This window comes from Calonectris borealis, chromosome 1 (assembly GCF_964195595.1).
Source record: "Calonectris borealis chromosome 1, bCalBor7.hap1.2, whole genome shotgun sequence".
Classification (NCBI taxonomy): Eukaryota; Metazoa; Chordata; class Aves; order Procellariiformes; family Procellariidae; genus Calonectris; species Calonectris borealis.
This window is the reverse complement of record NC_134312.1, coordinates 145547272-145571431: the sequence shown is the minus strand read 5'-3', so window position 1 is coordinate 145571431 and position 24160 is coordinate 145547272. Positions and strand designations below refer to the sequence as shown.

At 40.9% G+C, this 24160-nt stretch overlaps 1 protein-coding gene across 1 annotated transcript in view; it reads right to left on the bottom strand.

Annotated features, from left to right (window-relative positions):
- The window catches only part of OCA2 (OCA2 melanosomal transmembrane protein), a 192438-nt gene extending 170242 nt beyond the window's left edge, over nucleotides 1-22196 (bottom strand). Inside the window, exon 1 of the mRNA XM_075136354.1 lies at nucleotides 21907-22196. Within this exon, the coding sequence (XP_074992455.1) occupies nucleotides 21907-22175 (269 nt within the window). The 5' untranslated portion in view covers nucleotides 22176-22196. The remainder of the gene's footprint in view (nucleotides 1-21906) is intronic.
- Nucleotides 22197-24160: the final 1964 nt, after the last annotated feature.

The following is a 24160-nucleotide window of genomic DNA, read 5'->3' as shown; positions in this document are numbered from 1 at the left end:
GCAATTTGTAAAGGTATGCATGAATCCAGACTTTGCAAAATTAAAACCTCCAGTTAATGCTTCAGCTTGCTTGTTTAGTAGGGTTACCCTTCAGAAGCCATGCTAGGTGTGGAATATCTGGATACAATTATTTCAGCCTTGAGTGGCCACAATGCTCATTCAAACTCTGCTGTAAGCACCGTATTTGCAGTCTCAGCAGAAGAGAATGAATGAGTTAGAGAGGCTGAATTATCCAGTACCTCAGGTCAAATGTTGGGCAGATTACAATTCAGGTACTACATTGCACTGACAGTACACCTGTGAGGAGATAATTGCATACTCTGAAGCTATCAAAGTGCTTCCTTTTTTAAATAGGAGAATATCATTCACACAACAAGTTTAAGTGGAGAAATTCTGGCATTTTGAAGCAACTGCTATTCTAATCTCATCATAGCCTTAGATGTAAAAGATTACCTAGAGCTTTTAGAAAATGAAATCCATAAGGATAGCAAAAACACTATCAGGACTTTAAATGCGTTCTCACTGAGCACTACTGATATGCTCCCGGCTAATCCCGACATCCCACCACATTCAAAGTTTGCATCCAAAGGTGACAATTTTAATAAAAATTCTGATGATGGACCTTGAACTTGTACATTCAGAAATTTAACTGACGCAAAGACTGATTATCTGTTTCTCTGTTAAACAAAATGATGCCACTTGTTCCACAAAAAAGGCTCCAAACAATATATATTATATGCTGTTCTGATCTAACCTCACATTGCGCCCACCATTAACATTTCCACACTTATTTTTCTTCTTTTCAACTTACATGTGCAAAATCTGAGATTAGTAACCAGAAAACCTTCTACAAAACTTCTCTTTTCTTCCAATTGTTAGAGGTTGATACCAACACTGCTTTGTGTTACGTAGGCATACATATATCTACTGACATTTTCCCACCTCAGGAAGTCTTCACCACTAGTGTAAGCGAGTCACTAGTCTGCAAGGAGTGCTGAAAGGCAAAGCAACCGCAGCAATGGCAACCAGAAAGAGAGGAAAAAGGTTTGGTGGAAGGTGGTTTAAATGACAGAACCTGAAGTGAAGGATCCAGAAGGCTAGTTAAAGACATCACCTTCACTTTCTCTTTGCACATTTGTTATCCTCACTTGCTGGTATAGGTCTTGCCACTTTTCAATGGAAATGTAGAGCGTCACAGATTGCCAAAAATGGCCAATACAGTAAAAACGGAAAAGGTCTTCAATAAAGTGAAAACAATTACCACATGACAACATCAATTTGCAGAGAGTAAAAACACATGGACAAGAATAAGCAGCAGGAAACAGCCAGGCTTGACAAAACAAAAATAATTAGAAAAAAAGCAGAAGAGCTTCAACTCCCCTGTGATGTGATTACTCTAATTAGAGAATGAGAGTAATATAAACAATAAAGCTAATTAGGGCATAAAAGAATCTTGAAGGCTGAAAGCTCTAGAAAGAAAAGTTGAAAAACCATCGTGGAAAAAATAGCATGGATTATAAAAATGAAAGTCATCCCTGAAGGGAGAGCCTAATGCAAGCCCCTCTGTGCCTCTCATATTTCTGCAGAGACACTATTGGTGCGATTTGGTCATCCACTTCATCAAAAGATGACAGAAATCATCTGCAAGCAAAACCTAGGAAGGCCCAAAGACCCCCTGTTACTAGAGGAGCAAGTCCGCAGTGCTCAAAAACCCTCTCAGCATCATTCTTGGTGCTCCTCAGCCCTGCAAGTGGCTGGCATTTATGACACTGTGTAAATAAGGGAAAGATATCAGTGTGACACATTTCAAAACCTAGGATCAGTTTACACTTTAAATGTTTCTTTGCAATCAAATGTTCTAGAAACTTCGGTTATATCTATATGCTAGAATGGAGTGCAATCTCTCTCTGCTGAGCAATTCAGCAACATTACCAAGGAGCTAATCACCAGATCAGCTCATTAGCCCATTGTGGACAGACCCGTTCATAGGATCAGAAAAATTGTCCTCAATATGAGGAGCTGGTAAGCCAGACACCAGTTGTGTCCAGTATTCTTCTCTCATGATTCAGACTCAAAAATCATTAGCATTTTATACATGAAATATGAGAAGAGACATTAAATAATTCCTTTACATATGTATACATTTATATGTAGATATGCACATAGATCTTCATACAACAAATTAACATTCTCATTTCCCTTTCATTCAAAAGTGATGGGAGAAAATTGAAACTAAAAGTGGTGGAAAGAAGTATTTGACAAGGACTTCTTCAAAGACTTACGAGGTACCACTCATATGGAAAGATCCACGTAGACATCAGAAAAAGAAGAGCATGTTCTGCCTCCTGTACAATCACAGGTGTGGCCACATTCATTCTCACATTTGCTACAGCTGGACATGTTGTTTTTAATTCAGAGAAATCTTTCAAACAGAAAATTGTGTTCTTAGCCACTTGACTACTGCTGTGACAGTCATATATACAGATTTTGGCTCTGTCTGCAGGTGTATAGGTTTGTTCTGAGGAAGCGTGTGTTTTCTGAGCTGGTTACTTGCAGTCAAAGTCATAGTTTCCCATTGTTAATCTTTCAAGCAATTACAATTTCTGACTGTCTCCATAGTAACCCAGAAGAGGAATCAGCATTGTAGGAGGGCTGTCCACACCCCAGATGATACAGCAGGTTCTGCCAAATCATGGAGGTGTCCACAGATGAAGCTCCAGCTGCCTGACAGCAGCTGGAGAAGGATCTCACCCACAACATTAAAAATACAAGGGTCCAAATGCAAGCCCTGGGCATCTATTGCAGAAGCCCCCACAATCTGTGGCTGTGCCAGTACTCCCACACATGAGCAAGGTTCACACTGTTTTGGTGGCAATTTGTACTTCTCTACAGCTGTATAGCAGAGACCTTCAATCTCCTACATTCATTTGGGCAGTTTAAGGAGAAGCAGGCTTCTCCTGCCCTCCTGGACATGTGGAGAGGTACAGGGAGAGCAAGAGAGGAAAGGAAGAGATGTGGGAGACTCCAGTTGCTCCCACTGATGGGCTGATGACTCCTCAGACGTTATTCTGAGTCGGTGGCTGAAGACTGCTGCAGGTTCCACCTACAATACGCTGCTATCTTCCATTACCTGCAGGTGATAACTTCCAAAGTCTTGAGGGGACTTTGGACGGAGTCCAAAGAGAGAACTCTATTCTTGCCATTGAGCACCAGACCTGCCCCCTGACCACGTTTTCAGGCATTTCCTAATGTGTTTATACATGCCACTTCAAACCAAAGGAAAAGGAGGACTTTGTGGTAGGAACAGTTGTTCAGCAATAAGCAACCTTTCAATCCCAAATACACTGCAGCAGAGGACACCAAAAGAAGCAAGAATCCTACAGGAATGTGGGGAAGAAAAAGACCATACTCATTCTAGTTACCTGGCAAACACTTAAAATAATCACTAGGTTTGCCTGGAACCTATTATTTAGCCTTATATTGAAAAGATTAATCATGCCACACAATGCATTAAGTTTTCACTCCCTATAATAAAAAGCATACATTTTAAACATCAGTTAAATTAATGCTTCATCTGCCATATGCTAGGTCGTGCACGCAACTATCAGTAAAAGAGCTATTTCTATGACAAGAGAAAGCAATAATTCTCACTTCTATGGAAAGGATTTGGTCAGAATTGAAGAAGATGTGAATATGGAAGCACACATATTGTGCAAGAACATCAACAGTTTTGAACATAACTTATTGGAAATTTCACTATATAAAATATTAAAAGCAGAATCTCTTCAGGAAAAATAAAAGTTAGCATGCTTCCCTGAGTTAGTAATCACTAAAACCATTATAAGTGTGAGGCTGCCTCTTAAACAAAATTCCAGGAATACTACCGAGCCAAGAGATTATAAGAAATATAATAAAAATTTAAGAAATTTTCCTAGTGGAGAAGAAGGCCTGAGTAAAAATATGAGAGATAATTGATCATGCAGGAGACTAATGACAGCCGTAAGACTTTAATTTATCATTTCTACATTTTTATAGACTAAAGCCTAATTTCAGAAGCACCATCTTCCCTGAATAGAGAACATTTATACAAATCATATGTACTGAACTGATTACTCTTATCATAACTGTAAACAAGCACAATGCAGAAATAAATTGAAAAACAAAGAGGTTTTTACAAAAAAAAAAAAAAAACAACAAAACAAAAAGCAAAGAAAACCCCACACCAGTTTTTGGCTGCACTTGAAACACATTCTTACACCAGATTTGGCATTTGTCAGTTTCTGATAAAGTCCACTTTTGGACAACGGTTACATGGTACAAGCTGTATTGACCAACATCATAGCGTTCAGCTTTTAAACATTCACTGTGTACTAAGCAGCTGTATACGTACATCCGTCAACATCATGATATATATGTGCCAACACAGCGACACAACCCGCTGTCATGTTTTCTCCTCAATGGTAGCACGTCATGGGGCAACTGTTATGACTACCCATCACAAATGAAGTATGGTCAACTGATACACTAAGAGTCAAGGGAAGGATCAGAGACTCCAGAGCTCACATCTCTAAACAGGCTCCAGACGCTTTCTGATGACTGCTTTATGTAGCTTCAACTAAATCAGCAAATAACCTCTAGACCCTTTAAAAGCATGCACCATTAAGATGTCAGAAAAATTTAGCAATGAAAGCATTACTTAATACAAACTCATTTTCTCTTTGACTTTCCTAATTTTCTGTTAGTCAGGACTGTACAGGATTCCCCAGAGGACCGCGGCGCTGGCACTGCCTGACAGCAAGACACTGCAGGAGGCACAGCCAACTGGCAGGTCTCATATTGAGAAGCATCTGCCATGCCAAGACCCTAGGCAAATAAAGAACATGCTCAAGAATTGTGTGCCAAGCTTTTCCAAGACAGAAATGGTTCCTTATATAGAACATACACAATGTGCTTGCTTCATTCACTTCTGCTGGATTTGGAGAGCGAACATGTCCTGCAAGAGCATGTGGTAGCAGTCTCTCCTCCTTCATTTGTGCAATATTCTGCTGTTTTAAGAAGTAGGGCAATTTTCAGTTCAGAAATAGCTGGGAGAATAGAGTGCTTCCTGTATTTCCTTTTTTAAAATCAAATCAGGCTTTGTAGAGTTATTGTACTTCTCTGATAATTAAATTTTCAGATACCTCCAGGACTTGGTAGCTCCTTTTCCTCAAGAGCCTTTGCCTGCCTCTCCCAAGGGAAGTCTCCAGCAAGAAGACATCAGGACATGGTTAACAACTTAGACACACCAGGACCCCACTGCAGTGGGTGAAGCTGAAAGAAAGTACTTAATCCTTAAGCTGCCCCGAAGCTCCTCTGACTATACCTAAGAGGATTAAGCTGTTCTCCACACATTTTTCATTCCTGTGTCAGGGCGCCATGAGGGCTGGCTGCCCAATGGGAGGGAGCCGGGAGCAGAGGGTGGTTGTGGGTCTAGCCAGGGCCATGCCCTCCTCGACCAGGGCTGTCTTACAGCACCCAGCAAGGGAGCGGGGATGGGACGGGGACTCAGAGCCTCATGACTACCCTCGGGCCACAGTGATGGGGCAGGTCCAAAAAGCCTACCCTTTGAAGGACTGAGAAGTTGCACTAAGAAAGCATAGCTATTGTTTCCTCCTCTCCATTTTCTGCTTCAGCAAAGAAAATTGGAAAGCTACAGGAGAGACATGCAAAAAATCCAGACAGTCTGAAGGAGAAAATACATTTCAGAAGCAGGTACTGCCAAAACTGTTTAGCTGTTGGCGGCTGCCAGCAAGCTGCAAATTTGAAATAGGCAACAGTAGCCAGTATCAGTAGTGGTCCAAATTCCAAACCCCCAGTTTCTCTATGGATTACACAGATAACCTGTTAAGAGTTATTATTCTCAAATGCTGCAGGGCATACTGAAAAATGAATCTGCTACAGGGAGGCAATTTATCAGCAACACTTTAAGCATGGCTGCACCTGTAATACTTTAGCATATTCTGCAAGCCTGGCTTTTAAATGCCAGCATTTCTCTTTGGCATTCACGATGGGCTTTTACCTTAACCAACTCTGATGCTAACCGAATTTATGACAAATAAAGGGGGGGTCACAATTCTTTCATAATCTGTGAGGCAGTTCCAAGAATCTCAAAAGTTAAGGAAGTGGTGACAACTTAATGTTATAACTTTGTATCTGACCAGACTATCTTAAAGATGTAATATGGGGTACTGGGATGACGGAAACATGAACAGAAAGATAGGTCTGAGAAACAACTGGATGATGTGAGCATCTCTAGAGAAGGTTATTCTTCAAGCATTGCAGTGATATGATGTCGTCTCAAAGGTTTGGGGGAATATATGTTGAAGTATGAAGATTCACTTTCAGACTAGCTGAATTTAAGGATGGTACAAGAAAAGGAAGCACTCTTAAAAGAAGACCATTGCCCACTTCCCAGATGAGGGAACACTTTCCTACACAATGATGAGACGGGATTATTTTGATACAATTTTCCTTAATCCAAGCGATGTACTGACAGGCTGTCGCAATTTATGCTTCTGGCCTTGCATAGTCCTATAATATACTCTTATGCCACTCACCCCAGTTTTGGAGATTGAAAAGAGTAATTAGTGAGCTATACTTAAAGATGAAATCATGAAGAAGCTGTTTTTCTTCTTTTTTAAACATTTATTTAAAAGTTCCATATGTTTCATTCCAAGAATTTGGAGGTAACATTATTCATACCTGCAACTTTTAGAGAAAAAAAAAAAACTTTGTCACTAAAAACAAAGTGTCTCCATTGCTTAGAGTAAAAAAAAAAAAGCCAGACAGACGTACAGAAAAGATCATTAACAACGTGAAAAAATGTGACTGGCTTCTGTGCCTGGAGAGGTGTTAGAGAGAAGAGGTGAAGGCAAGCAGCAGGCCACTGCAGGGCTTAAAAATTTAAGTTGTCATAAAATAAAGCTTTGTTTTAAAAAAGCACATGATGGATCCCAACTATTGTAAGCTTGCTGGGACTTATATTTTGTCCTTTGGTCATAATAAAATGAAACAAGACAAGTTCAAGAACCCTCATATCTGGTAAATAGTCGGGTTCTCATAAGGTATTACAATATAACTAGGACAACTGATATGGCCTTTATGTAGGTCTTAATCTCAATGGACTGGACCCAGCAAAAATGCTAAAATTCTCTCCAAAGCTAGGGCATGAGACATAGCACTCAGAGTAGGCAGAGAAGAAACAGTAAAATTTTAAGATAAATAATTTGTAAGGGGAGATATAGCTATCATATACTGAAATAACACTATTAAGTTCATAAAATAATGGGTATTTTTTCACTATAATTGCAGTCCTTCCGTTGTATTTAATTTTTTCATTATTTTAATTATAATGGAGGTACTTAAGTTTCCTTTTCAGATTCTGGCTGAGTATAAGACACTGAGGTTATTCATACAACTTTTGCCATCTAAAAGTCTGGTCCAGGATAGTTACAGTCCCTGGCAAGAGACAGACCTCTTCAAATCATTTTCATTCTCCCCATCTCTCATGTTGACTATACAAGGAACTTGGAGAGTTATCTTTGAGATAACAGAAAGAGTTATTCACTAAAAAATATATAAGCCTCACGCAAACAATGTCTATATTACAGCGTACCAAAAAGTACTTTTTTCATGTACTTTTTATTTGCTCTTAGATGAAATCTCTTTTTAGTACAGAAGACTTTTCACCAAAAAAGTTATTCAATGTTGATTAGGAACAAAAAGAACTATGAACAAATCCTTCCAAACATGATTTCCTCATAACTTCCTAACAAGTAACTTCCAATACAGAGTAAATCCACATCACTTGTCATTGCGTTCCACCTTGAGTTATATCAGAGACAAAAATATTTTGAAGCACTGAAAATCCCAGAGGAACAAATTAAAGAAACCAAACAGAATAAAAAGCTAGCTGATAATAACACAATATTTGCTCTCACATTTGGAGAATATTCAGTGAAACCATTCAAGAATCAATGCAGTTTTATCTCACAAAGATGATGCCCTTCCCTGCAATAGCTCTTCACTAAGATCACTGTAACATGTTAACATATGCAGTTTCCAAGCATCACAAAACTCATCCCACAGTATTGGGTTCTGTTTTGCTACCAGACAACTTTCTTCTGCCTTGAAAGGCCTCAGATATCTACAGGTACCTGAAGGCTACAATGTCAGAGAAGGAGCTATCTGATTTATGTTAACAAGCAGCTTTAAAACACAGATATTTGATTCAGCGCCAATGGGAGATGAATTTGAAACACAAGATCTGAGTCCATAAAAACATTCAACTTAGATTCTTAAAGAAAAAAAAGGAAAAAAAAAAAAACACACAGGAAAAAAGAAACACAAGGATTATAAATAATGCATTCCAAAGACACTGAGAATTTCCTTGTCTCATGCAGAGTAGCATGCAAATTATATTTTCCCCAGGTGGGGAAACTGATCGCAAAAACAAAGAATAATGATGACATTTCAGCTTCCCTTCCTCCATAGTCTCACACAGGTGATTTCCTTCCATCTTGCTCCTGACATAACATAGTCTTGATGAGAAATGCCATCACCTTTGCTATGCATGTTCTAAAAATCAGCACCATCCCAAAGCTAAATAAATCCTAGACATTGATCACCAAAAAAAAGATAGGATCCTGCTCAGTAGCCATATGGTTAATATGGTCTATTGCATACACATGAAAATTTCTGGCCATGGAGACATGAGGTTACATAAATAAAACCTCATTCTGTGCTCCCAAAGAAAAAGAAAAGAGAAAAGGAAAAGTGTCAGTGCTCCTGACTTCAAAAAAATAATTCTTCAGCAAGACATTATCTGCAGAAAAAGGGAAACCCCATGCTGACATAGCTGCCCATTGTCATCAGCTTCTTTCTGTCTTCTTCCCCTCATTAAGGCAGAAAGCTCCAAGCTGCTATACAAAGACACAGATGAAAAAAAACTGCAGGTCCTTAGAAATGAACCCCATTAAAGAAGCAAAACAGATATGACTGCCTCCAAAAGCAGAAGAATTGAGACGAAGGATCTCTGTTACTGGTCCCACCCTGGCAGAGATGCCATGGAGCACAGATAATTTAGACAGTTAAAGACAGAAGAAAGTTTACAAATGTTTTGTTTCTTCAGGCAGATATAACACCTGAATAATCTATTAATTTTCAATCAAAAACACTGTTAGCATTTTAAAAAGCATGAAAAAACAGGCTTTTCATCAAAAAAAAAGCAAAGCTTGCCCTTTGCTATGTGTTGGCCTAGGCAGTTATGCAGCTATTTGATTATAAACTGAAACGGATCAAAAAGGTTTAGTGCTCTTGAATCAACAGCACCTCCGAAAAAGAGGTGCCTGAAACACACATCAGATGCCTGAAAGTTGGATAAAGTACAGTACTAACAAAACACAGCTTCTCACATATATCTTTTGAAAAAAACAACTCCAGAAACTGTTGCCAAGATAAACAGCCACTGCACTAACAAATGTCTTTTTAATACAGTCTGCACAGGCAGTCTGCAAAAAGAAATTATCGGTAGAGTGTGACATAGCAAGAAAACTGAAGAATATTCTGACAATATGGAAAGGCAAAGGAAAAAGAAAGGTAAGTGGATACTCCGGGCAGCGGAGCAATAAGCAAAGTAACAAAAAAGAGAGAAAGACAAGAGAGAGAGACTCTAAAATGACCACAACTAGACATTGTTTTTAAAAGTTAATGTATAGGTAGCTCTTCTGCACCTCAAGAATCAACACAGAACTCTACACAAAAATAACAGCTTTAAGGCCCAAAAAATGGAATCACATTTGAGTCATGGCACTTAAAAGTAGGTTACAATTACAAATAAATGTTTTAAAAACAAACAAACACGATGTCTATGAGAAGCAGAAGTCCATAGCACATTGTCACAGAGAAAAAAAATCATTTTGTACTATTTTAAGGTTATGCAATGTGAAATCTTGGCCACCTGGGCACACTGCTGGCTCATATTCAGCCAGCTATTGACCAACACCCCCAGGTCCTTTTCCTCCGGGCAGCTTTCCAGCCACTCTTCCCCAAGCCTGTAGCGTTGCCTGGGGTTGTTGTGACCCAAGTGCAAGACCGGCACATGGCCTTGTTGAACCTCATACAATTGGCCTCAGCCCATCGATCCAGCCTGTCCAGGTCCCTCTGCAGAGCCTTCCTACCCTCGAGCAGATCAACACTCCCGCCCAACTTGGTGTCTTCTGCAAACTTACTGAGGGAGCACTCGATCCCCTCGTCCAGAACATTGATAAAGGTATTAAGCAGAACTGGCCCCAATACTGAGCCCTGGGGAACGCCACTTGTGACCGGCCACCAACTGGATTTAACTCCGTCCACCACAGCTCTTTGGGCTTGGCCAGTCCAGCCAGTTTTTTACCCAGCGCAGAGTGTACCTGTCTAGGCCGTGAGCCGCCAGCTTCTCTAGGAGAATGCTATGGGAGGCAGTGTCAAAGGCTTTACTGAAGTCCAGGTAGACCACATCCACTGCCTTTCCCTCATCCACTAGGCGGGTCACGTGCTCATAGAAGGAGATCAGGTTGGTCAAGCAGGACCTGCCTTTCATAAACCCATGCTGACTGGGCCTGATCCCCTGGTTGTCCTGTATGTGCCACCTGATGGCACTCAAGTTGATCTGCTCCGTAATGTTCCCTGGCACGGAGGTCAGACTGACAGGCCTGTAGTTCCCCGGATCCTCCTTCCTGCCCTTCTTTTAGGTCAGTGGCACATTTGCTAACTTCCAGTCAACTGGGACCTCCCCGGTTAGCCAGGACTGCTGATAAAGGATTGAAAGCAGCTTGGTGAGCGCTTCCACCAGCTCCCTGAGTACTCTCGGGTGGATCCCATCCGGCCCCATAGACTTGTGTGTGTCTAAGTGGTGTAGCAGGTCACTAACCATTTCCCCTTGGATTATGGGGGCTTCATTCTGCTCCCCACGCCTGTTTTCCAGCTCAGGGGGCTGGTACGCAGAGGGCAACGGTCTTACTATTGAAGACTGAGGCAAAGAAGGCATTAAGTACCTCAGCCTTTTCTTCATCCTCATCACTTCCATATCATGACACATGGCAGAGCTAAAAGAACAGATTTTAACTTAAGACAAAAGCATATAGACATATTAAATTTTAAAAAGGCCATTGATTTAGAAAGGAAGGATGGACTCCATCAACATTTGTTCTTCAGTGTAAGAGGTATGGTTAAAATCTCAGCTCTGCAATGTTATTTCAGTTTATATGGTAATTTATTTTGGTCAATAAATAAACACTGTAAACTCAACAGAACAAGGTGTGCTCCTACTTGCAACTTTCTTGTTAATGAAGACTAAATGTGATGTAGACCGTGATACCAGGAAGATCTCGTTCCTGAAGAGATATATATGCAGCATGGGTAGGATCCTGATTCCTAATTCTGCATACAAGTAAATAAATTCCATTACATATAAGAAAGCTGGTGTCAATACTTAATCTTGATAATCTCAAAGCATTATGTGTACAACGTAAATCTCCCCAGATTCATACAATGTTTAACAAGTACGAAGAGCCAAAATTCTCTTTTCTCCATCCTGTCTGCTTGAGCCTAAAACATTTCTTGGATTGACACATCAAGAAAATTAAATTATCAGTCCTATTCTAAATTGTAAAAAAATAGGTTCATTTGTTGCCTGCTTTTGGTGTGGAGCTCTTGTGTGTTCTGCCCCACAAACATCAGATTTCCAGCTGAAGAAAAGCATGATCGGTCTAATGACATCAATGGAGATTTTTCAACTTTTGTTGACAGACCTATAGGTTCAAAATTGTGATTAGCACGATACCCATACATACAAATCCTCATGACAATCTATCATTCTTTTTTGCCAAGGATAGTCTGTTTTCTGTCAAAATAGGCTAATAGAAATATTTCTGGCCATATAATCCTCTTCAATACTGTTATACAACTATGGACAGATTTGTAATGGGTGCTTGTTGCTATTTTATTTGTGGTAAAAAGCAATAGTCTTCCACATGCTGATGTTCAAAATTTTTACTCTGAAACATCACTATTCCTTACAGTTCTGGCTTAGCTCATTTTTGGGTACAGACTACAATACACCAAGTAGACATAAGCCAAAAACATTGTCTAAAATGTACAAATTCCATTGTGCCACTTCTGTGTAGAGCATTTGCTCTTGTTGGCCTGCTCTGGAAAGCATTGGGAGGCACTCCGTACAGTACACAGGGCATCTTGGTGAAGAAGCCATGTGCTGTCAATGGATGCAACAAAACTGTGTATTTATACAATATTACATCGTAGCCCTGCTGTTTTAGCTTACACAATTAAAGACACATCAGAGAAAACAGAAGTGCATTCCTTGTTACGCTCCATTCTGGGTTTACCGATCCTTTCATCTGACAGATTCACTGAATTCAGGTTCATGCTTTTCACTCTACGGGGTTTACATGATGAACCAGCTGTCAACAGACTCTTAAAGAGGATTGCAGCTCACATGTCATTGATGTGGCTGGGGAGGTGGAGTTGCTCCTATCACTCCTAGAAATATTAGAGACAAAAGAATATTTGAAGCTGCTTTTACTTTTGTGTTTTCTAAGCAGCAGAGACAATAAATTATATAAGACCACAAAAGTGGGTGGAGAAGTCACTGCAATATATTTACCTACCCTATTCAAGGAACTATTGTTTCAATCCAGGATTAGACTTCTTACAATAAATTCATCAATAGCATAGCACTTCCTCCTCAAACAGCAAGTGCAATGCCCTGCCAGACATACCAGTTCAATATAACTGCCAGCGTGGCCATCTGAGAGAAATGCTTTCACACTCCACCATTGCCAGAGCTTCACTTGAGGCAAGGGAGTCCTTACAAAAACTCTGCTCAAGGATACCAGGGAGTGAATGGCGGATGGACTGTGTCTACTGTCCTTATCGACTAGCATGGAAAAGGGAGTACTTCAGAAAGTGTGAGCAAAACCTTCAGCCTTTCACAGCTGCTTCTGAATGACGCTAATTCACAGATAGTACTGAGTCAGTATCTTCCGTGAGTTGCTGTAACTGCCAATCTGTTTTCTGTCTCACCCTGTCCAAAAGAAATCCTGTGCAAAGGAAAAAAAAAGAAACCCAAGTGCATTAATTTTGAACCTACCAGTTCTGACAGACCTGGCTCCAGCTCACTGTGCTGTCCTTGACTTAGGTCCGACCTGCTGTGGACAGAGCTCTGCGTGGTCTCTGACTTCTGCTGGTCCATTAGCACAATTATTGCAGGTTGCCCCTGCAGTCCCGTTAGTACCTATCAAGCAGAGAATTGCTTGCTTGGTCACTGTCTGTAAGCATTTTGGTGACTCATCTATCAGCTTTTGCTGTACTTCAGAGAGTAAATCACTTGAGCTCCTTACGAATAGCAGGTTTTAAAAAAAGCCCCATGATTTGCCAGACTATAGACTGTGACCCTATTTATTTTTAATTCACTAGCTAATTTCTTCCATCTGCATTAATCTGTTTTTCCATCAACTACATTCAATTTAACATGAACTTCAGTTCTTAAATATATGACCACCACTATCCTGGAAATTTTTGCTGTGCTGAGGAATGATTTCCAGTGCTTCTAACACAAGACGACAAACCACTCTGATGCTAATTAATTCTAATGGGAGCGATATTTAAAGTGTTGGGCAGACTGAAACACATCTCTATCACCAAGCAGAACTATGCTCTAAAACATCTGCTCCTAACAGTAAGCTATGAAAGAACAAAAAAAAAAAAAAGGAAGGAAAGGTTTCTTTCTGTATCCCTTGCAGGGTGGGACTGTTCTATTTTTTAAGGGATCATGGCCTTCCAAGTTTTTATCTTGTTAACATGTCTTATTTTTGTTTGTAAGATCAAGCTGTATGTACTCACTAGTGCAAGGCATTCAGGGTAAGCAAGGAGTGCCACTAACTCCACTGGCTCGCTTCAAGGTTTGGGACTGACAGTTTCGTACTCTTTTGTTAACTGCAGCTTTGGGTGGAGTTAGGATTTTTTATCATAACTAAGGACTGATTGCATCAGAGTCTGGCTTACAACCATGGCATTAACTTACTTTCATCTAATTCACTCCATAGCTCACTACACCCTGCTCTCACTCAGTATTTCACGCTGTATTTCAGCTTCACCCTGTGTCCCTCCGTAGCTGCGTAGAAGGGTTTCCATTCATCCTTCTCACTATTCCTACTGTCTCTGCATTTCTTTGATATCTCCCCTTCTAGATGCTTCTCCTTCCACTTGTGTCTCAGAGTCCTCTCTCCTCCCTCCATGCTCAGCAGCAGCTCTCCAATAGCCAGCGGCTGAGGCAGTATTTTTGGGCAAATGCTCAGTATGAACTAAGCTACCCAAGCTCTCACCTGACTACCCTGCCTACTAGGAAAGACAGTAGCCTGCAAACCCTTCCTCTCCTCTTCCTTCAGGCCCTTATATTTTCAACAAAATAATAGTCACTGGAAGAAGAAGCAAGAGGAGGAGATAAACAAAACAATGCTGATTGATTATCAAGAAATTTACTTAAAAAATAGAATACCTGAGTTACAGTTGCTGTTTCAATTGATGTTTCATTATTTATTTAGAGTGGTAAATTGAAAAGGAAAAAAAAAATAAGAGTGCCTTGGAGCCTGGTGGCCCATACACTTACTCAGGGGTTAGGAGCTGTGTGTTTACTATCCCTCAGAGCAGAGAGGAGATTGTTCCTCCACCTCCTACAGGACATGTACAGTAAGAGAACCCCACTGGCATTACTTCTTTTTTGATTGGACTGTGAAACCAAGCTGCCCTTGTCCTGGGCTCTCTCCTCCTACGCTCTGCAAAGTTCATGGGCTCCTGCCCTGCCTCAGGCTCACTGAGGTTCAAGCCTTAAAGCTAAATCGTCCAAACTTACTGTCAAACATCAGATTCCTCTCCATGACTCCCTTTCTCAACAATTTTTGGCTGCACTTTCAGGTTTTCTCTTGCTCGATCCTTCAACCGCAGGGCCCATGGAAAAGCTGCCGTGTTATCATGCAGACATTTACCACCCAACAGCAGCGCCGCAGTGGCTGCCTATGCACATGTCCACCTGATGCAGCAATACATGTAAGGGCCGTGGATTTCCAGTGCTTTGTTTTCCTTCTCCCCAGTCACTGTCAATTGTTCTTCCCCACATAAAGCTTCTGCACACCTACATGGCAGAAAATTGGGGACAAAACTGAATTCTTACTAATTAGTATAATTTGACCACCTGCTAGTGCAAAGTTCTGATTCCCACAAACTGTTTAGTATGTCAGAGCTGCCACCCATACATAGGCACATTGGCCAGGAGCAGAGCACACAGAACAGTTTTTCAAAGAAAAAGCTTAATTGAGGGATACTGAGTGACTGAGTTATTTGCTTCAGCTTACATTGATAACTACTCCTCACATCAGCTATTTAAGCCCCATGCATGCCCTCCTGCTCAACTGTGACTGCCTCTGTGCAACACATTTCTTTTCAAAGTCTGGCTGTCTGGTTGGCTTAACCTTTCGACCTTATAATGTAAAAAAATCATTGCTGACGTTAAAAGCCTTCCCCCGTTTAAACAGAGGTTTACATGAGGAAACAGCTGTCCAACCCCAAAGAGGATTGAAGGCTGTATGTTACTGGCATCTTTCCACAATTGGCCTAAGAGGTCTAACGAAGACGAACCCCACATAACCATATTATTAACCATTAGGAAGAGAGCAGCTGCTTGCAAAATTCAACAGTTTTGTGCAATGTCACAGCAACTCAATTGAAAGGTTTGATCTTTGGAGGTTGGTACACTGCAAATTTTTCACTGAGTGCTGAGTTCAGTTTTTAGCCTGACAGTGGGAGAAGTGTGAAGCAGTTAATTAGTACCCCCTAATTCTTTCAACAGAGCACTTAGAAACAAAAATTAATAGTGGTGGATTTTTGTTTACCAAAATGTCCTGTCAGAATCAAAAAGCAGTTGAGTGGCTACATGGGAGTGCTATGGTTTTACTTGCCGATGACAGAACAGAAATTGGAGTACATGACCAATCTGAGATATTGTGAATAATTATAAGAAATAAGCACTGAAACAATGAATAGTATACAGCAACAGAGAAATTAAATAACTGAACACAGAGAAATTTATCATGAGTGAGGTCTGTGTCTGTATGTTTCATTAACAGTGAAAACTAAGTTAAAATCAGTCTTTTGCTGACCGCACATCTTTTGCTCAAATGAAGCCAAACACTCTCCTTAAGTTATGCCATACAGCCACATTTCTGCCTTCCTTCCGTTACCACTCCAAGATGCTTTTTTCCAGGAAATGGGGAACAGCGAGTTAGAAGGGGGCAGCAGTAGTTTCCAATAACTTATTTATTCGCCTATTGTGCATAATGTTGTCTTTCTGTTATACTTCCTACCGTTCAAGCTAAAGGTTTGCAGAGCTGCTTATGCCTCTTTTGAGTTTTTCAGGTTCTGAATGGTATTTTGTGATGTAGTAGGGGCAACAGCAGGGACCTGTAATCTAAGCTAAGAGAGTCTCAGCAGTCCCATGCCCCTACGCAGGTTGCTCGTGACAAGCTGTGTTGCGGCCGCATGCCTCCATGTTAGCAAGAAATGATTGAAAGAGTATATTCAAAACCAAATGAACCCAATTAAATCAATTAGTAAAGTTGTGACTTTAAAACTTCTTTAATACTATTTGTTCACTGCAGTGTCATAGCATTTAAAGATCCTCATGGGGAATCAAAACTCAGAAACATTCACTACAGATAAGAAACAGAAAGAAAGCCAGAAGTGTCACCATTCAGGCAGCAAGCAAGATTGCCAGAAGCCACATGAGAATGATGAATGTGGCGGTTTGCTGTGAAGTCATCTATCTGTCCTAGACTCTTCTCTAATGTTTGTGTGATTGAGATGAAAAATCAGAATGGTTCCTACACAAACATGCAATTATGGTGTGAAAATGACTGCTTTCCCTGTTTGACTGTTGAACAGAAGATTATCCCATTTTATTTTAATAGCCAAAGAACAAAATTAGTCTTTGGACACAGAAAAAATGTGTTTTGAATGGTTTTAAGTTCTTTTTTTCCTCAGTCTTTTTCCCCTGTCTGAAGAAGCTTTTAAATTGTCACATAAATTTTACTTATTTAGACAGTAACCATGTCTTCTTGACATCTAATTCTAAGTTTCATAAATGTCCTTTAAAAGTAGCAATACATCAACATAATTAAAAATCAAAATTGAGATTTATAATCCCTCACTGCTAAAGGCAAAACTTCACTTTCATATTGACTTCTCACTATACAACAGCTTATCCTCTCCCAACTTCTCCAACTAACAAGAAATACAATCGCAATCTCTCCGTTGTATTGCTGCAAACTGATAATTCGATAGACATTTTTAACTCACTGACCTTCTCATTGCAAACCAATCTTCCTACTGATCTTGGGACCACAGATTCAGGTCAAAGGAAGAGTTGGATTTGGTTGATTGTTTTTACTTTTTCTTACATAAGTGAGCATTACGTAAGTGAAACTGAGGGACAGGAGAAATGCTGAGAGAAATAGTTTTGCTTGATGAAACACAAATTCAAGCACATTCCAAAGACGATGTTATTTTTTGTTATCTCAGAGGTGCATCTTCTTAATGAGGCACAAAGATTAAAGAAAAATACTTTCAAGGGCTATCATATTAAACGACCAGCAAATTCCAGGGCCAAATTAATCCAAATATAACTTCAGTGGAATAACACTAGGGCTTGGTTTCATCACCTTCCTTTCACAGCCTAACTTCTCATGAAAAGTTCACGACATAATGAATGCACAATAGCCAACCTTTTTTTTTCCTGAGAAGATAATAACATTATTATGTTATTATCTGACCACTTAAAGGAGGTACAGCCAGCAATTACATCAAAGAAAGAAAGGGACCAAAAGGCAATATGAAATGAATGCCACAGGGTCTAGTTACTCTATTACCCCTCTCTTCCACTACCTTCCACCACTTTTATATTCCAATGAATGCCCTTCTTTTTTCAGCAACATACTTTTAAATAGCAACAAAAAGTAATTTGTTACATGCAATTAAGAATTACTATTCATCTCATTTCTATAGATGGCCTTTGAGACTCACTAATTCCTAAGCGGAAAACAGCTGACTTCACCCCCATCCTGTGGATCACAAAGGAGGAGTTCAGATTTGGTCCATATAAAGCCATGCCGTTAGGCTTTTCCCATGGAAGTAGCACTGGTGCTGATGAGACCAAGGCAACCAAAGGGCCTTTTTTTGTGGCCACATCCTGTACGTGCAGAGACATGATGGAAGAAGTAGCCTGTGCTTTTGGAGATGTCAGGACTGACCTGAGGAGCATTGCCCATGCAGCTACAGAGCAGCATGAAATCTTCCTGCAAGGTAAGGGGCTCAGGAAGGTGGTTTGGACCAATGTCTACCAACTGCAAAAGCCACTTTCATGTAACTGTAATGAGAAAGGGCCTGGTCAATCCATTGTTTAAAGGCTGAGGAAAATGAAAGAATTGCAAAATCAAAATCCAGACTTCACTGTCCTTTTGCACTAGTTTAAAAACTATATTTCTGATAGACCAAACTACACTGCATAATGCAGTTCAGCGTAGGTGGACACCTAGGCCAGGTGCATTCCCACTGAACACCACTGGATCTCATTCGTAGCCCACTTCAGAGACACATGCCTGCATTTCCCGCAGCGAGCAGGACTGAAGGAAGTATGTTGCTCACAAGAAGGCTGGCAGGCTTATTTCAGGGGGAAGGATGCTCTGGAAAGACAAAGTCATTCGCGTGACCACTGTGGATGGTCCAGACCTCCTCACGCAGAGCCTGGGGAGCCTAAGGCAATGCAGTAAAAGCTGGAGTCCAGAAGGTACTGATCTTTCATACGCAAGGTAAATGAGAAGGCATTTTGATAGGCAGGCAGGCAGCCCGAGACAATACACACACCAACCACAAAATACCTGCAGGATTGCACTGCAGTCAGATGGAAATGTTCAGTCCAGAATAGGGTGGACATCTACCTCCCTGCGAAAAGGGCCCCGGTTAACTCAAGAACATTTTCTTAAAGGTAATTTTAGCGACCAAGATAAATCCCCTGTTCTGTTAAATAGATTCTTTGGAAAGTCTTGTCTCAGCGTACATTTGAACAATTTAGAAAACCTGGGAATCTTATCCCTGAAAGATAATTCAGCAATTTAAGTTAAGTAGATGCATTAAAACAAACCATACAGACATGCCAATTTAGTGATCCTCTTTACAGAAAAAAAAGGATTTGTCTCATCTTTTTTTAATCATTAGTAGTTTTCTTTGCAAGCAAAAGAACAATTTACATTAAAAGCTAATTCTCATTCTAATGAAACTAATCAAACTTGTGAGTCTGCAAAGATTTATCCATGTTTTTATCTGCATTCTGTTGAGTAGTCCCAATGATTTAAGGGTAATTACTCATACTAGAGGAGTCACACAGATCACATCAGTATTTTAAGTGCACCTAAAGTACATTGGCTAAAATATATGCTAAGAAGAGCCAGATAAGATTCATCTCCGCGCGAAAAAAATCAATATTGGAGGAGCAAGAGAGGTAAAGATCAAGAAGGATAAATTTCATGAGATCCTTTCCTGCGCCCTAATATATTACTATAGAAGATTAGATATACATTTGTCTGTAAGGGAACATGGGGATGGCTCTTTAATTGTACATCTATTTCTAAATCACGCACAGTGACTACAGTTTCCTCAACAGGAAAATGGTGTTATCAAAAGACCTGGAGCTACTGCCTGCACTTGCAGGAAGGTGGGCTCACCCATGATTTAGTATTTTTGGTCTCTGGCACCTGTGACCATGATTTCCAAACTGTGGTTCATAGGTTCACAGTAAGTTGCGTATCACCGGTACACAAATTCCTATCACCCATTGGAAAATAACAGGAAGATGTTTAGCCAGAAGGGTGAGAGCTGGTCCATAAGAACACAATCATGGGTTTTGTTCCTGTACCAGGATCGTTAGCAGGCTAGTAAATAGCACTGGTAAACACACCTGTAGCAAGACATATATGTGAATTCGCAAAAGAAAATCCTTATCTCCAGATGGACTCAGTCCTTCCCTTCCCCTGCCTGCTTCTCATCCTCTCATATACATTGCACTTACCATGCTCTTTCAAAACAAGATGACATTAACTCACCCCCACCACATGCTGAACTGAAGAACTTTTACAAGATTTGATTCTGTTGGTAAAACTTTTAGTTAACACAACAAATCCTCAAATACTCCAAAAATCACTTCTAAAGGATTTATATGGCTTTTGTGGTCAAGCTGTCAATTTCATTATTTTTTTAATATTTGGAAAACATAGGTACAATGATTTCCAGTTCTCATTCTGATGGAAATACTTTTGGATGCATATAAAACCTTGACTTGCTTTGCTGTAGACTTATAGGACACACACACTGTAGGTAAGTAAGGGGTGCAGCAAAGCTCACCCAACCAGCAGGGTTCCCCCTTGCCCAGATCAGGGAACTTACCAAAATGACCCAAACATCCTTTGCTCCCAGTATAAGCAGATTTCCTTCTAAATGAGATGCAGGGGCACAGGACAGACCTCAGCAATTCAGAGAGGTAACCACCATGCCCAGCACTGTGAGGAGCCTCTGGGACTGCACCTCCCACCCTATCTGAACAGCTGTGAAGAAGCGCACAAACAGGAGGGAGGGAGAGAAATAAAAAGAAAATTTTGTTCTTCGGATGACAAGTCTAGCTGACTACAGGTAAGACTTACCCAGGATTCTGATCTGCATTACACTTTAATTAAGTAATTAAATAAATTGTATTTTTATGTTTATTTAATTTTAATTAATTTTTAAAAATAATCTGATTTAAACATTAAACTGCTTTGAAATCTACCATGTTTTTTCCTGCTTGTAGCAGTGCAGCAAGAGTATCCAGCGTCACATTCTGGAAATTGTGCTGGCACTCTACTTCACCACTGCAGTGTAAACCATCTTGCTCGATGCCGACTTTCCCAGGCAGCATTTCAAGGCCTGCGCTCTGCAGGAGCTCAGATTAAGTACAGCATTGCTCTCACTTTAGGCCCTGTCAAGTCATATCTACAAATTCTCAAAAACTACCCAAAAAGGTTGACAGTCCACCCCGGCTGCCTTCCACACTCTGTGGTTGCTGCTGGTGCAAAGCTTGCTCCATCCTGCTACCAAAGGGGTTTAACAAAGTGAACATGTGAACAAGAAAGGTTTAAAAAGCCACCTGCAATATTTTGTGTCTATCAAATATTTCTAAACACTTAGCAATAGAATGCTGATGTTGTATCTGTCGCAACCCCCGCCCCCAAACCTGCACCTTTCCTGTTGCAGGAGAGGATATACAAGGAGCACACACTCCTTGTACACTTGATATGTGGTGTGTCAGCTGTCACAGTTGTGTCATTAGTGCCATTTTAGTGTTCCCAGTCTTAGCTGTAGTGATTCAGTTTATGGCCTTACGATACATTTTTTCCGAAAGAGGTGAGGGGTGGAACATGAAAACTGCTTTATCTCTGTGAGTTTTATGCCACTTGGTGACACCAAGTAAGGAAGAAAAGCCACATGTCTGATCTTGAAAACACAGCAAAATTGGCCCATCGCTGCTATTAAAGCTGAGATTAATTCAGAAATCCGGTGATCCACGATCCCGCCATGGCTCTTTTTAAGACAGCTCTGATGTCACTTTAAGCTTCCTGTTCTCTATGTCAGAGAAACAACATTCACTTAATGAACATATGTATCTGCTCTGCAAGGAAATAAAAATTAATTTGGATTAGGAGAAAAAATATTCTGTTTGTTCTTATTCTTTACCTTCCCTGCATGGGGACAGAAGTGAAATCCTTCCCCAGAGCAACGCAGCCATCCTCCCCTATTGCTGGTTTTTCACACGGCGTCTGTGGCTCTCCAAGGCTCGCTACCATGCCATGATGCTCTTTTAACAGCCACAGTTCATTGCAACTTCTGGTCACTGGTTTGGCTGCCACCTTTGCAGATAAACTGGTTTGATGTAAAGATGTCTGATTCAGATCCATCTCTTGTTGTCTGGAAATCGTACTGTCATCTTTGTTATCCAAGTACATCTGTCCCTGGGGGGTGTTCTCCTAAAGAAAGTGAAAACAAATATATTAGGACTAAATTGAATTGAATCAATGCTTACTTCAGTACAAGCATGTTAAAAATGCCAAGCAGAAGATTTTTTGTGCACATTTGGATATTTCTTTTGTTGGTTTATTTCCACTAGGAATAATTCCAGCATTTTAAACCTCTCTGCATCTTCAAAATTAGCCATTATAAAAATCATTGAAATACATAGAGAGATGGCTTTTCTACTTTTTCCATGTCTACCATGATTGTCTCCCATAAATTTCCCAGAAACTTGCACTGGCCTATCCCACAGTATAAGCCAAAATCATCTCCACATCGGAGGCGCAAGAGCCGCTGGTGCAGAATATCTTTCCGGCTTATAACAGCACTGTTTCACCACCACGACATGACTTTTCTCCGGTGGCTGTGGTGGCAGCAGCCCCGCCAAAGCCACCTCTCTCCTCCCAGCCCACGGGTTCCCTCGGAAAGCCACAGTCGGCCTGAAACTCTGCCACAGCTGATGGCCCCTCATTAAGTAGAACAGGTACTCGAATTATATGAAGACAACGTGCCATTTCAGCAGTTGCCAGCGGCATTTGTGAAATGTGAATCAAACCTTGATGAAAATTAGGTTCTATTATATGATTATTAATGGTGATTATAATAAAACTTAGTGCATAACAGTCAAAAAGCTTTTATACTCCCATCATTAAAATTCAGCGTGATAAGTTATAAAAAACACTTCAGAATCCCACAAAGTGCACAAATCAGACATGAAGACTGAGTTAAAGATCAGCCTGTCTTAAACGCACGCTGTGGAGTCTAATCACAGGAATATTTCAGTGTAAAGTGCCAAAGCCACCACAGAGGACAGCACGAGCTCAGGAAATGGGCCCGTCAGCCTCCAACATCCCCACAGCGGGGGAGAGCAGCCTGTTTGGAACGCATACCTTCTCCTCCCTGCAGAGCCCTCAGCACAGGACACGCTGGTAGACCTGCAGGGCTGTGGGGCAAAAATAGCACAGCAATAGGAAATAGGGTCTGCTTCGGTCGCAGCAGGAGAAATCACTAGAAACAGAAATAACGAAAAGCTAATGATGATTTTGTGCAGCTTTGAGCTCTCATGGCCTTGCAGGCTAGAAGGGGACTGTCGTGGTTTAACCCCAGCCAGCAACTAAGCACCACCCAGCTACTCGCTTACTCCCACCCCGGTGGGATGGGGGAGAGAATCAGAAGAGTAAAAGTGAGAAAACTCATGGGTTGAGATAAAGACAGTTTCATAGGTAAAGCAAAAACCACACACACAAGCAAAGCAAAACAAGGAATTCATTCACTCCTTCCCATGGGCAGGCAGGTGTTCAGCCACCTCCAGGAAAGCAGGGCTCCATCATGCGTAACGGTTACTTGGGAAGACAAACACCATCACTCCGAATGTCCCCCCTTCCTTCTTCTTCCCCCAGCGTTATATGCTGAGCATGATGTCATATGGTGTGGGATATCCCTTTGGTCAGTTGGGCGCAGAACAGCTGTGTCCCTTCCCAGCTCCTTGTGCACCCCCAGCCTCCTCGCTGGTGGGGTGGGGTGAGAGGCAGAAAAGGCCTTGACTCTGTGTAAGCACTGCTCAGCAGTAATGAAAACATCCCTGTGTTATCAACACTGTTTCCAGCACAAATCCAAAACATAGCCCCATACTAGCTACTGTGAAGAAAATTAACTCTATCCCAGCCAAAACCAGCACAGGAACAGAGGATCCTGAAAGAAAAGACTGAACATACAAGTCACCACAAATGCAGATCTTGACTCCAAGCAAAGGCAGGCTTGCCAGCCAAATCTAAATCAGAATTTCCCCAGGTGGCATTTCCTTCTCCAGTCCTGCATTTATTTTTCTTTCTATTCCTAATGCCCTTAGGTCTCATATCCTAGTGTTCTTCACCTGTCCTTACAAGTAGATTGACTAACTTGACTCTTCCCATCATTACAC